The 13724-nt window shown below is 44.7% G+C and overlaps 1 protein-coding gene across 4 annotated transcripts in view; it reads right to left on the reverse strand.

Moving 5' to 3' along the window:
• Nucleotides 1-5147: 5147 nt before the first annotated feature.
• The window catches only part of LOC118215667 (SH2 domain-containing adapter protein D-like), a 70135-nt gene continuing 61558 nt past the window's right edge, over nucleotides 5148-13724 (reverse strand). For all 4 annotated transcript variants that reach the window (XM_035396607.1, XM_035396606.1, XM_035396605.1 and 1 more), the window contains 3 exons: nucleotides 12907-13081; nucleotides 12563-12682; nucleotides 5148-7128 (listed from right to left, as the gene is read on the reverse strand). In XM_035396607.1, the coding sequence (XP_035252498.1) occupies nucleotides 6942-7128; nucleotides 12563-12682; nucleotides 12907-13081 (482 nt within the window). In that variant the 3' untranslated portion in view covers nucleotides 5148-6941. The remainder of the gene's footprint in view (nucleotides 7129-12562; nucleotides 12683-12906; nucleotides 13082-13724) is intronic.

Below are 13724 nucleotides of genomic sequence, written 5' to 3' on the forward strand. Positions count from 1 at the left end.
TGCTGCAGCTCTCTCTCCAGGTTCAATTGCATAGGTCAGTCTGGACACTGTCTCAGAATAGGGTCAGAATAGCAGAAGAGCTGATGAGATGAGAGTGAAATTAGAAGAGGAGGAGGAGGGGAGAATAAAAATAATAAAAATTAATTTATTTTCATTGCATCCTGCTCCACCTCTTTAACAGCTGTTGTTATCACCAGCTCCACCCTCTTGCTCATGAGAGGCATTCTAACACAGGAACGCCACTGTCACTCCATTCCCTGGGAGTGATCATTGGAAATCTACGGCAGGTTCACGTCCTTACGTCACAATAGGCTGCTTAAACAGTACAAACTCCCAGCTGATCAGACTGATGCCATGGGTGCATCAGACAAGGGTGATGCTTGGTCACATCTGTAATTATGTGTTCAAAAGAGACCTTTTCTCTCCTGCTTCTTTTTGGCATTTTAATGCAGGAATCCCCGGGTTCCCAGCACCAGGTCCATTACCTGAAATTGCTTTCAGCTGGAGGTGACTGAGGAGAATGTGAAATCAACCTGTGATTGGCAGGAGCCATTTCTCCCCCTTCGGCAGACCCGCACAGGGCTTTCAGGCCATGCCTTCATCTCCCCCATCTCCTCTTACTTGTCTTTTGTCCTCAGAGGATTCCGTTATCCGTTTCCTTGGGTGTGGGGTAACCCTCAGTGAATAATACCCTTTGTGGAGCAGACAGCAGGGGGAGGGGTGGGAGGGGGTGGGGGTGTGGGAGGTTAGAAACCTGCAATCTCCTCGGAACAGAAAACGAGAGCAGCCAAGGAGGGAAATAATTGAATTTCTCTATAAAACAGTCTTGGCTCTGGTGGGATACTCTGCTTGAGTTTTTTTGTCTCCTAGGAAGCCAAAACTCAAGGTGACAGTGTAAGTTGACACCTAGTCTCACTCATTGATATTCTATCCACATAATCTTCAAGGCTTTGTTAAACATACTTCATGCCGATTCAAAATCGATTCAATTGATTTTTCTTTGTTTTAACTGGGACATAAGCAGACTTCACACAAACACTTCACCAAAAACATACATCTACATTCCCCCACAAAATAATCTAAACAAACAACTGAGCCCTCATCCTCTTCTGATTTTTGTGACCAGGGAGAACGAAAACACAAAGGATGAAGTGGCACAGATGACCTTTCCATAGCATTCAAGCTGGCCCCGCTGTCCAAGCTTCCATACCTCCCTGTCTGACCAACAACTCACCCGCTGAGGTGGAGAGATACTGTACACCGGTCAGTAATGAGACCTCACTCCACTCACTGGGAAAGAGATTGTGTTTGATGCAGAAACACCCAGGCTTCCTGGCTGTGACCATCCCCTTTATCAACCTCGGCAAGCCACTGCACAGCTCTCCGCTAGGAAGAACGGCCTGTCCCGGCATCCCAATATTTATGCTCTCATTCAGAAATAGACGGGTCCGTACTAAAGCAGTACATCAGAGAATTCAAGCTGAGCCATCACAGTCCCCTGTTCCTGGCTCCTGATTACAGGCAGGCCACTCAGCTGGAGCTGCAGTTGAGCAGGGATAACATTACCAGAGCAAGGGGATTGTTCTCGTTTTAATTGGCTCGCGGTTTTCCACCTCTCAGCCTGCCTTTCCATTTGTATAATTAACTGTGCAGTTTTTAAACAAATCACAGGGGCATCAACCAAAGCCCAGCTGATTGCAGCTAGCACAAAGTGTCCTTTCCTGTTGACTAATTAAAGTCATGCACCATCTCAAAGGCGGGGACTAGTGAGGGTTTGAGGGCAATGGTAACTCCACAGATCACGGTATTAGAAGATTGCAGTGAAACTTAGGTTGTATACCTCTGTCAATCACAAAGCAGAGTAGACTGTGAGGACTCCACATATCCAAAGCTTGCAGGGAACGAGTATGCCAGTCCAACTTTTAATGAAAAGGGATCCAAGGTTTGAGAATAATATTTCAGTATTGCTTAATGATAGACTTACCATTGCAATTGACATGGCAAACCTTGCGCCTCACTGCAACAGCTCGGCACAGGACAGCTCTGCTCCCTTATACATGAAGCCAGCTGCCACTTCCTTTAACTCTGCAGTCTCCCAGCTGGCCAGCACAGCCATTGTTGCGGAGGACTCCATCTTGCACAGTTTGCCCCCAGCAGACCAGAGGAATTGCTATCATTCGACAAGGTGATTTTTATACTTTGTCGATTGAAACCCTGCTGTGCTGGGTGGCGCTATGGCTATCCATGCACTGGGGTGATCAGGGTTCGATTTCAGAGCACAGCAAGCATTACAGCATGAGGAGCTAGTGCTCTGGAAGGACACACAATCCACAACTCCTGTGTTTTAGCAGCATCTGGAATAAAAACTGATGGCCACTGCTTCTCATTATAACACGGATTAACACATCCCTGTGAACGAAACGAGGCTTCATAGCTTAATAGCACAAATGTGAGCATTATATGAGGTTCTTGACAGCTCTGAATGAAATCCGCTTCCAGTGTTCCATTCTCGGCAATTAGCTTCTGAGCATAGCTTTTAAATCCCAACTAAAATGAGATCAGTACGAACGAACAACAGCCTTTTACAGAAAATCTGAGGGGCCAGAGAAATAAAGAACATGATAGCTAGCCTCGGTTCAGTTGCATAACATGCCAACACACAATGAATTGAATTAACATGCCAGAAAATATTAGTTTTCAAACCTAGAGCCTGAGTGGTTTAAAATCAAGTATGAGATCCAACCACAGAGAGAAGAGAACAGAGGATCTGCACTCTTAAATTGCATTTTATTTCCAGTTTCCACTGCATATCGAGATCTCCATCCCCCCAAACAATACATTCGGTATATACATTTGGCCACGTGGGAGAAGGCGAGTGCACTCACTCAAACCACTCATGTACAGCAGTACGTGCTTTTGCCCTCAAGAAAGACACGAGCACCCAGAGGTCAGATACAGGACGACGGTCTGAGAGTGGTAAATGGGATGATTGCAGGCTCCAGTCAGAGAAGCCTGAGGACTCAAGTGTCTGGCGGGGGAAAGCAGGTCTTGCCTCTCGAACCGTTGGCACCGGGCCACCGCGGTCCTGACCGCCGAGGTTACCCTAGGACAGTCGCTACATCACACACCAGACTTTGGCCCCGCCCATCACAGGCTCTACGCCACAGCAGTTCGCACACAAAAAAAGGTTGTTGGTAGGAACAGAGAAAAAAATGTGAAGAGAACTATAATAATGCAGAGCACAATGGTCCATAAATACATTTATATACATATATACATTTATATATTGGTAAATGGACTGCATTTATATAGCGCTTTTATCCAAAGCGCTTTACAATTGATGCCTCTCATTCGCCAGAGCAGTTAGGGGTTAGGGGTTAGGTGTCTTGCTCAAGGACACTTCGACACGCCCAGGGCGGGGTTTGAACCGGCAACCCTCCGACTGCCAGACAATCGGTCTTACCTCCTGAGCTATGTCGCCCCTATATTGCATTTTCTGACCCTACAATGCACTGTTCAGTGGGTGTCAGGTATTTTTCTGCAGTGATTTTAGACTGAGTTTTTAAGTGAAAAGTGATAGATGGAAGGTATCACACAAAACAGATAGGGCTGCAATGTTCTGCTACTTCTGCCATCTTGAGGTATACCATTTGACACAATACATTTAGGATCAGATACCCTAGTTATTATGCGGCAGACTGCTAAATTAGAACCATGCTCAAAGTCACATTGAGTTTAGCCTGTATGCTGCTCCCTTGCTTCTCTTCATCGCATTCTGCTGCCAACGGACAACAGACTCACCATGAAACCATAGCGGTGCACTTTGAGCATGGTGACAAATGTGCTGCTTACAAATGGTTTGAAAAGTGTGACAGCTAAAACAAAATTAGAGATGGTGGGTGAATCCTTTCACTGGAGGGTGAGCAGCTGGAAGAGAAGGGCTGCCTTTTTCAGTGAAGAGGAACAGAGCTTTTCGGATGATCGTACCGCTAAAGCAAGATTCAGAGTAGTAGCGATGCCAGTGATCTGGTATCACATCCTGACCATATCAGACAGCCCTACAGCACAGCACATGCATACTGTAATAGGTAGCAGCATAACCAGAGGAGGAAGGTTTCAGTCAATGTTGTTATCTGTTAAGATCAACTGGGGTTAATAAAATAACAAAAACTTCACACTCACCATGCACAACCCACACAATAACACAAACAATATGTCTTCCAAAGGATTCTTATTGTGATGAGCGTTACATTCCAAAATAGGCAAGTTTTCCCGACAGGGTTTTGTAAAATATTTCCACCCTAAATGTTTGCAATTGTCTGGACAGCAGGGTAAAGGTCTAGATATTCAGGACATGATTGTTCATGCAAGTACTTGATACTTTGTAGTAATACACATACATTTTATGAAAGTTAAAGGTTAGGATGAGAAGCAACAAAGGATAATTGAAGATTATGCAAGTCTATATAAGCAGAGGTCAGTGACAAGGTATAATTATAGATTATCTCAGTCTACAGTATCTCTTTAGGTATTTTGGTTACAAACTAGTCTTGTTTTTAAGCCTGAAAATCTCTTGGACCACAAAAGCGATTTTTTCTGTCCGCAAAGCTAGCATTAGTGCCCTCCGGTGGTTACATCAGGAATAACAGCGCTCCTGTGCACACGGCAAATGAAAGAATCTGTCACTTTCAGCGTAGGCTCAAAAAACCACAATGGAAATGATAGAGTAAAAAAGAGGGAGAAAAAGGATGACCATGAGGAATTACTTTATTCTGTATGCTGTCCTTAAAGAATGAAGAACACCACTTAGTGCCTGGTGGAATGTATTGAATATCCAAAATTCTTATAGCTCTTTAAAATTCCATAGATAAGATATCTCCAAAAAAATTTCAGAAATGCAAATACCCACAATTGTATTGAGGCAATCTTATCTGTTGACATAGCCCCATCGGGGAATAAGACTTGCTCTAATCCAGAGGCTTTACATAATTACTTGAAGTTCAACAATTCTATTGTTATTGGACACCTCGAGGTGTATTAACAGGCCACAGAAGCTTATAAAATATCAAACACAAATGCAAAGAACTACAGTGTCATACTGCAGTTTTAAAGCTATGCCACACAAACATACTGCCTGCAAGCTTGACTGCAATATCTCACAGTAACCTTTATTAAAAACATCAGTAGTAATTCCCCTATAATAAATGACAACTGCAGAAAAATCTTTGAAGGCATACCAGTGGGAATCAGATGAGATATAGTACTTATTTTACCCATGCATTTTAAGGCATTGACCAAACATGTATTACTGACATTCACAATACAACAGACTTGACATACTAACAAGGGTCCATGAAATTTAGGCGAAAGAAAACGAAGCCTCTTCAGATTAACTTATCTTAATGCAGAAGTATTTTTAAATGAAAGATGCAATTTTCTGGAAACAGGAGATGGAAGGGAGGGCAGGGGGTTTTTAAAAAAATCAATATTTGCAATCCCATTGTACCTATTGATCTGTAGATGGGCGAATGAAATTGATTTTCTGAGGTAGACAACACAGGTACTGTATATTTCATTCTTCCCATTCAGTGCCATCCCAGCGTGAGGATTTTGAAGGTAATTTCACTCATTACAGAGGTCCCTTTCTTTCTCTGATCAATGGAGGAGACACACGCATGGCGCTCCATCAGCGCTGCCCTCCAGACCGTCAGCTTTGTACACGCGGTGAATGAAAACCCCCGGTGTGGACGCAGGCTCGGACGTACATCGGGCCAATCGAGTGACCGGCATAAATTAAGATCTTTGACACTGCACAAACTACTGAGTTCCCATATGAAAACTATACTTTATCACTGATGTTTGGCATACTTGAAGCAAAATTAAAGTTTTTGTGATTACAGCTAAAGTATACGGAAGTATAATTTTTTTTCCCTGCATGTGTTTTTTTTATACACTACAGAAGATAATTTTTTTTGACAATCAGGGTTTGAAGGAAGTCGCCCAGAAATGACAGTGAATGTTTACACAAGCACATGCTTTTACTGTGAGACAGGACTCTCGGTGTCTTGCTGACGGAGGCCATGCTTCCCCTTGCAGCTCCTTCTTATATCAACTGCTTCTGATCAATGGAACTGTTACAAATATACAGTAGTGACACACAGGTCATTTCATCATATTGTTTATTATTTTATTATCTTATTTTTTAATAATTTATTGTCACATGTGCACAACCAAACCGAAATAAGAGCAATTACATTAACGAAAGATGAACGGGGGAAACAAAACATGTAAAAGGGGATAGGCTTGAAACATGCTCATGGATTCTCATTGGCCACTCCTGCCCCACCCCTTTAGTCAGATACAGGCTACATGATTTCTGGAAGGTTCCTTCCCCCGAAAAGATGGTCAGTGTGTAAAGACTGCACTGTAAGCAACAAATGGTGGCAGAGAAACACACAAGTACTACAAAATACAAGCATCACATTTGATTGAACAAAATGTAAAGGGAAAAAAAACAGTAGTAACTTTCACAATATAACTCGTTTTAAAAAAATGTTCTACTTCCTTGCTTCAAAATAATGAGAGGGCCAACTTGAAGAAGAGGAGGTGTGGGGAGCTGGCACTGGCTGAGCTCTTTGGCTCCTCACATACATTCCGGTGGAGAGGTCTTAGGAATGCGGTGAGAGATGGAGAAAAAGACTCCGCTCTGAGACCAGGGTGGAGGGTTAACGAGAGAAGCCGCCGCAGCAGTGTAACCATCCCCCGCCCATTTCCCTCTGACCTTTGACCTATATGCTCCTCACCACTCCCTCTGACCAGTTAGGGCCAGGACTCTGGTGAGGGGAAGTGGAGTGGAGCCCAGAGGGGAAGTCGTTCATGCCCCTGGGGTGACCCCTCTTTTCCGTGTCCTGCGGGCTCTGCGGGCGTGCCGCGCAGCTGCACTACAGTGTCCTGATAGCCACGGGGTACAGCAGGGACATGTGCTCGGCCCCTTTGATTGGCAGCTTGCGGCTGGAGTAGAAGTGGATGATCTCGGGCACGCTGTCGAAGGGGCAGCCGTTCTGGCCCAGGACGTACTTGTTGTCTTTGGTCCGGGACAGTTTCATGTGCATGAAGCCTTGGCTGCTCCTGAAATCACAAAGATAGAGAGAGAGAGTGTGCGTGTGAGAGAGTGAGAGAGCGAGAGAGTGGGAGAACAAGCGAGAGTGCGAGAGAGGGAGGGAGGGAGAGAGAGAGAGAGAGAGAGAGAGGCAGGCTGTGTGATTGGACTCTATAGCCTTGTCGAAATGAGAAATATGCAAATTCTACCACATACTCCAGTTCAAATTGCGACCATTGGGAGAACGGCCCAGCAAATATCTCTGAGAACAGCAAATATTTAAGACACCGCCGTACCAGCCCAGTATTGTGAAATAGAGTCCGTTTCAATGCCCCGTAAAAGACCCTCAAGGGGATACATGTAATAACGTCTATCAAGAGAAATGCTGTATTGGCACAGCCAGCACTGACAGATTAAAATGTCTGCTTGCTGGTGAAGAAGACCATTTGCTCTTTAAGAATTTCAAAAACGTGGAGCCATCTGCAGTGGGGGTCGGTCCGCTGCAGATTTTGGCTTCTATCCGCACATCAAAAAGGCAAGATAAGCCTGCTAAGCTCCAACCAAGGGAACTAATCACACTCTTACTGCTTCTCATGCCATGCCTGTGCTATCCATGTGTGTATACACAAAAAGGAGCTGAGTGTCTCAAGAAGCAAGTCCACTGCAGAAAACGAAATGAGCAAAAAGCTTTTTGCTTTCAGTGAAAGCATGCATGGTCTACTCTAGATGATTGTCGCTTTCATTTATTCTCCTTTAAATTGACAGTGCTCTCAATTTTGGCCACTCCACTCAAGCACACAGCTGTTTAATAGCATCGCTATGTTATATTAGCGCTAACCCGGCCCTGCATTTAAACTCACAGTCCGTTACCCACAAAGAACAGGGAAACACATTTGGATGGTTAGAAGACTAATGACGAACCCCACCGCATAGAGTTGCCGTACAGGTCATCTCAGCCACCAAATCACATCCGTGAGACCAGGAGACCTCAAGCTGCCCCACAACTTTTCTCCACTGTTCTTCACGTGAGCACCGCCTGTACTGCGGTTCAGAGCAAATGGAGCCCAGAGCAGCTGTAGCATAGAGCAGCTGTAGCATAGAGTAGCTGTAGAATAGAGTAGTTGTAGCATAGAGTAGTTGTAGCACAGAGTAGTTGTAGATTAAAGTGGCTGGAGGTGTGACTGTCTGGAGTGGATGGAGGTCAGTGCTCTTGGAGGTCTGACCAGTTAGATATTAAAATAACTAGAATCCCAAGCAGAGGCTACAGGAGACCTGGGAACATGCACACTGACCATGGAGCAGGAAGATACAGAAGTCCTAACAGAAAGTATGGTCAGCATCAAATCCGCAAACATACTGTTGATTGAAATCTCCTGCCATCTAAGCTTAGCAGCTAGCATACCATTTTCGATCCTGCTCCAAGAATCAGGAAACAGGCTTCAGGGTACAGAGGGATAAAGAGGCCAGAAAATTCTATTTTAAAATGATAATAATAATATTGGTGCTTGGTCCCCTTATAATAATAATAATAATAATAATAATAATAATAATAATACCCTCCAGATGGAATCAAACCATTATAAAATATATAATGTAATCAGTTTTCTGGGGGAATTATTTTGAATAAGTTTTTCTTTTTTTAATTTTTAAAATTAGCTACAATTTTGAGGTCAATATATATTCAGTGATTACTAGGGTTACATTTAGAAGGCACAGGCATCAATATATGCATTTTAAATTCCCAAATTACTTATCTTTCAACCTCACGCTTCTCATGTTTCGGGTGAATTGAGAAGCTATGACGCAATAGAAACAGAACAGCTGGCAAGGAAACAGTGGCTATATTGGAGACCCTTCTGTCAAGAGCTATCCTTACGATTTATTTCAGCATTTTCCCCCTTTGGGCTTAGTTATCCACCATACGGACATGATACCCCTTACCCAGATTGCATACTAACAAGGATGTGCAGTCGAGGGTGGCCGGTTAACAACTGAACTACAAAAATATGGAGTTTCCTCCATAAATAATCACAATAAGAATTATTGAGCCAATCAATGACAAAGATTAAAGACAACCTAACAAAATACATGAAACAATGAACTAACTTCCCGTTTTGAGGGAAGTATTGTTTGATGGGATGGGACCTTGTATAAATATCCTGACAAATAATTCAGCTCTGCATATCCGTGAAGTGCAGTCTATTCAAAATGACGTCTTTTCTTGAGATCCATATTATATTAATCATAGACCATAAACTCATTCTCCAAAATATCAAATGTTTGTATGAGTTTTCAAAAAAAGCAAGTGGGTTTTAAAATGTAATGCTGCATATAGATAAACTCAGGAATGCAAGAAATATCAGTTATATTTTTGTTATCAGGGTACTGGTTCATACTGTAAATGAGGCTGACAAAAAAATAAATTAATAAATAAAATAAAATAAAAAAAAATTGTAATGCTTCTCGAGGCAGGCTTCCAGAGAGAAGCCTTTTTGTACTGGAAAAGGAAATTCTATCTACTCTTCTGACACATTGGCTCGAATTATCGATTTAAGAGCCCTGGTTGCTCTTTTTAAAAAAATTCTCAAAAAAAAAAAAAACTCACTCTGAACCTTTCAACTTCCCCATGTGGTCAAACATCAGCCGGCCTCAAAGCCTGACCCGGTGTGTGTTGTCTTTCATCCGCGATCGCTCTTCCTAGCTCGCCCTGTCACCCGGCCTCCTGCGGGGCCCCTCCCGAGACTACAAAGGCGCGGGCGGTTTAAACAGGGCCGTGAAAGCCTGGGGCATGTCAAAACTCTAAAAAGGGCACTCGCCTCGGACAGGACATGAAAAGACTCTCCTGCTCCAGGAAGGTGAGGACCGGACCCAGGGCACACTGCGAACGGCACCCTCGTCAGCCACGGAAAGCGCCAAAGCGCAGCTTAATGGCATCATGAATTTTTCAGCGGGCGTGAGACGTGAAGCGTCTACGTGCAGGGTCCCCAGTGTAAAGACTTCCAAGGGGGGAGAAAATGTTTAACATTAGCACACTGAACTGGACCATTACCCTCCGTGTACAGAGGCACTGTGAGCTCAGTGTCTCAAAAAGCCTGAGTAAAGTGGGTAGTGTGCTGTCGGTGCCCTTATAGTGAGGAGGAAAACTAATCCAGCTGCGTGAGTTTGGGTTTCTATCCCAAGCATCTTTTACTAAGCATCTTTTACTTGATTAATTAATCCATCATATCGAAACACCTCTTTCCCAAAACACATTTAGATGTGATTACAATTTTAAACATGCTACAGAGGTCAAGCAATGGGCTGATATAAGCAATTAAGATCAGAAGTAAAACAGCATGCATACATACATCCCATGTGCCCATGGTTCATGCACATAGAACCCGTGTTTGTCTTTGTTATCTCGGCCTGGTGGCTTTCCTTTCCAACCCCAAACCCAACAGTGTAGCACCAGCTACCAGCACAACATAACGTATGCTCAGATTCCAGACGCATGCAAAACATCCCTGAGATGGGCTAAGTGACATGTCTTTGAAACACCCTGCTAACCCATATTCCCAGAGTAGCATTTCCACAGCTGTCTGGAGGACAGGAACTGACAAGAGTCATGTGCAAACGTGGAATACCTTCCCTCAGACATAAAATTGAAAACTAGACATCATAAGGGACATATCAGTGAGAAAGCTCTGTTACACCTTTCAGACAGATATACTGCTTGCATAGGATTTGAAGCTACATGCACACAACTCTTTGACAGTTACCTCCTGTTCTTTTTCTGATTTCTCATTGGAATGCTTGAAGTGGTTCTGATACAGGCAGGAGGTGAGGTAGCTCCAACATGAATATATGGCCTTACACTCACAACAATATAAGCCATGTAGCTCTGAGGAGACCAAATGACAATGAATTCTGTAATGAGTGCAGATACCAAACAAAGACCACGCAGCCAAATAAAGCGAAAAATAAAAGGAGAAAGATGAGTGGTCACAACACGTTACAGCATGTCACTGTTTCCAGTGCAGGACATCCAGTCCTCACAGCAGCCCAAAGGCCCGTCCCGCCTCCTCAAGCCTGCCCTTGCCCTCCATGGTGGGCAACATTCTGGGCTTGGCCGCACCACCATACTGCACTATAGGGGACGGCAGACGTTACAAGGTTTTGTGGAAGCGTCCAGCCAGATAACCCCTCCTCAGGTCACCCATGTTAAAGAAGTAAGCAGACAGTAGTGTGAGTGAGGAACAGCACTTAAAGCCTCTATAGTACCTAAGCCTTGCAGAACTACTATAGCTTCATTAACAGGGTTATGGAGCATCATTTATCACTGAAGTGCCACCGGCAAGGAGGCTGCCACTGCCCCCACTGCCCGCCCGCCCAGCCCAGCCCCAGCCCCAGACCCAGCCCCCCCACCCCCCACCCCCCCGACTGCAGCACCGGCGGTCCCCTGTCGGCCCAATCAAGCATTGAACAGTAATTGCCTCAACCTCAAGGCCAGGCGGAGGGGGCAGCGGACAGCTGAAGTTAATGGAGCTGGCAGTCAGTCACTGGAGAGCGTCATTCTCCCCAGCCCGCGGTCATCAGCACACCTTGAGCTGACAGGGACTCCAGAACAAAGCCCCGACCTCGTAAAATGTCTGTGAAATCTTCTAACTAAAGGTTTTATTCTACAATTACTTTGTCAGATGATAACATATATAAATTATATTAAGTTGAAGAATAGAACTTCATTAAATGATTATTTGACATTTAGTATGGTGGACAAAACCCCCACACTGACATGAGTCTCCTGAAATTCTTCCTAATTATTTTTAAATCATTTTGATAAACGGTGAATCTTCGGGGTTTGTTTTTTTTGTCAGCGTCGTGCCCAAATGACATGAGAGTGACAGGCATCAACCTCCACCCTCCAGTTATTCTGAGGCAATGGAAATGACTGCAGTCAGGTAAGAGCGCGGTGGGGTCATGGCCAGGTGACCTGCCCACAATGTCACAGCAAGCCCAAACAAATCAAATGACTGTGTGTGGGCGAGTGTGGAGGAATGACGTTCTCAGCTCCGATTGCATTAGAAAGCCGCGTTATGGATGGGGTGCACAGTGGGGTCACCGAGGTCAGGGCAGCGAGAGACAGGATTGGATACTGGAGAGCCTGAGTCAGCTGCACACAATAAAAGATGTAAGATGGTAGACCCCACTCTCCATTAACATTGTACATGCAGGTAGTGTACAGGACGGTGTTGCGCAAGTTGTGTTAGTGGCATTGAGAGTATGCTTGTATGCCGTTTGCTTACATAAGAAAATACCAGAGGAAACACGTCAGAGAGGGTGTTGTACGCTTGCTGTGCAAACGGGAGTGAAAGAGGTGGTGCTCGGTCTGTCTGAGATAAAGCGCGATGTGACGTGCGAGGCAGCTTGCAGAGGGGCCGTTTCTCACACACAGTGGGAATGAGAGTCACGCTGAGTCGGCCTTACTTGAGCGACAGGGAGAAGTCGTTCTTGCTGGTCTCGCTGTTCCTGACCAGGTAGCTGGCCTCTTTGCACAGTCTCAGCAGGGACTCCGCGTCGATCCGGCTGATTGCTCCATGGTACCAGCTGGGAAGAACAGGGAGAGGAAAGCGTTTAACCCTAAAAAAAAAAGAGCAATCATAATATTTTTATATTCACACACAAGGTCAAATGTTATCCCGCTTCACGTCTGGCTTGTGTATATTAAATGAAGCCTGTCAGTGTGGGACGGCAGTGTACTGAACCCCTTTCCTCAGCAATCAGACCTAATAGAAAACATGACGGAGTGACAAGAGACAGACTTTACTCACAACTGGCTCTCAAGGGGCATGGAGGGGTCGATTCGCTCTCCTAGGGCAGGGGCACAGTGGTCCAGTGAGCCCAGTTTGGTGTTCACCAGGCAGCCGCTGGAGTGCCTCTGGGACAAACGTGCCTTGCTCTCCTTGGTGGGCGAGATTTGGGGCTTCTCCACGTTGTCAAACTGAACTATAGGGGAGGACAGAGGAACAGGAGGGGTTCATGGAGACGTCCTGCCAGAGAACTCCCTCTCAGCTCACCGCAGTTAAAGCAGTATGGTGGCTGTCGTGTGAGTGGGGACCATCGCTCAAAACCTTTACAGCACCGTCTACCACAGCTTTATTAATAGGGATAAAGTGGATTTTACAGTAGCCATTTCCTTGTTTAGTATGTGAGGAGCATTAAAATTTTAACAGGTAGAACAAGAGAAGGTTTCACATATTATACACCATTGGGCTTTTATGGAAAGCGCTGTGCAATACCTTCTCACGCTCAATATATTTTCATTCCGTTTGTACTTGGAAAACTTGGAAAAAAGGTTTGCTAGAAGAGGAACAGAGTCTTTGTATGCTCCTGAAACATTTTTAAAAACTGGATCTCTTTGAAATGGCAACCAACGGGCAAAAATACAATAAATCCATAAAGCAATGTATGCTGTTACACAGTGGCCTGTACTCAAATTCCAGTGAGAAAAAAATAAGTATGAGATAACCATGGAGCTGGCCCTGGAGACAAAGCCACAGACGCCATTAAAGCAATAGGACCTCCTGTCTCTTCCTGGGGCCGTGGTGTTTTGGGTGCTGAAGGTACTCGTTTCAGAATGAGCATCTGG

Source organism: Anguilla anguilla, chromosome 16 (assembly GCF_013347855.1).
Source record: "Anguilla anguilla isolate fAngAng1 chromosome 16, fAngAng1.pri, whole genome shotgun sequence".
In the NCBI taxonomy this organism is placed as follows: Eukaryota; Metazoa; Chordata; class Actinopteri; order Anguilliformes; family Anguillidae; genus Anguilla; species Anguilla anguilla.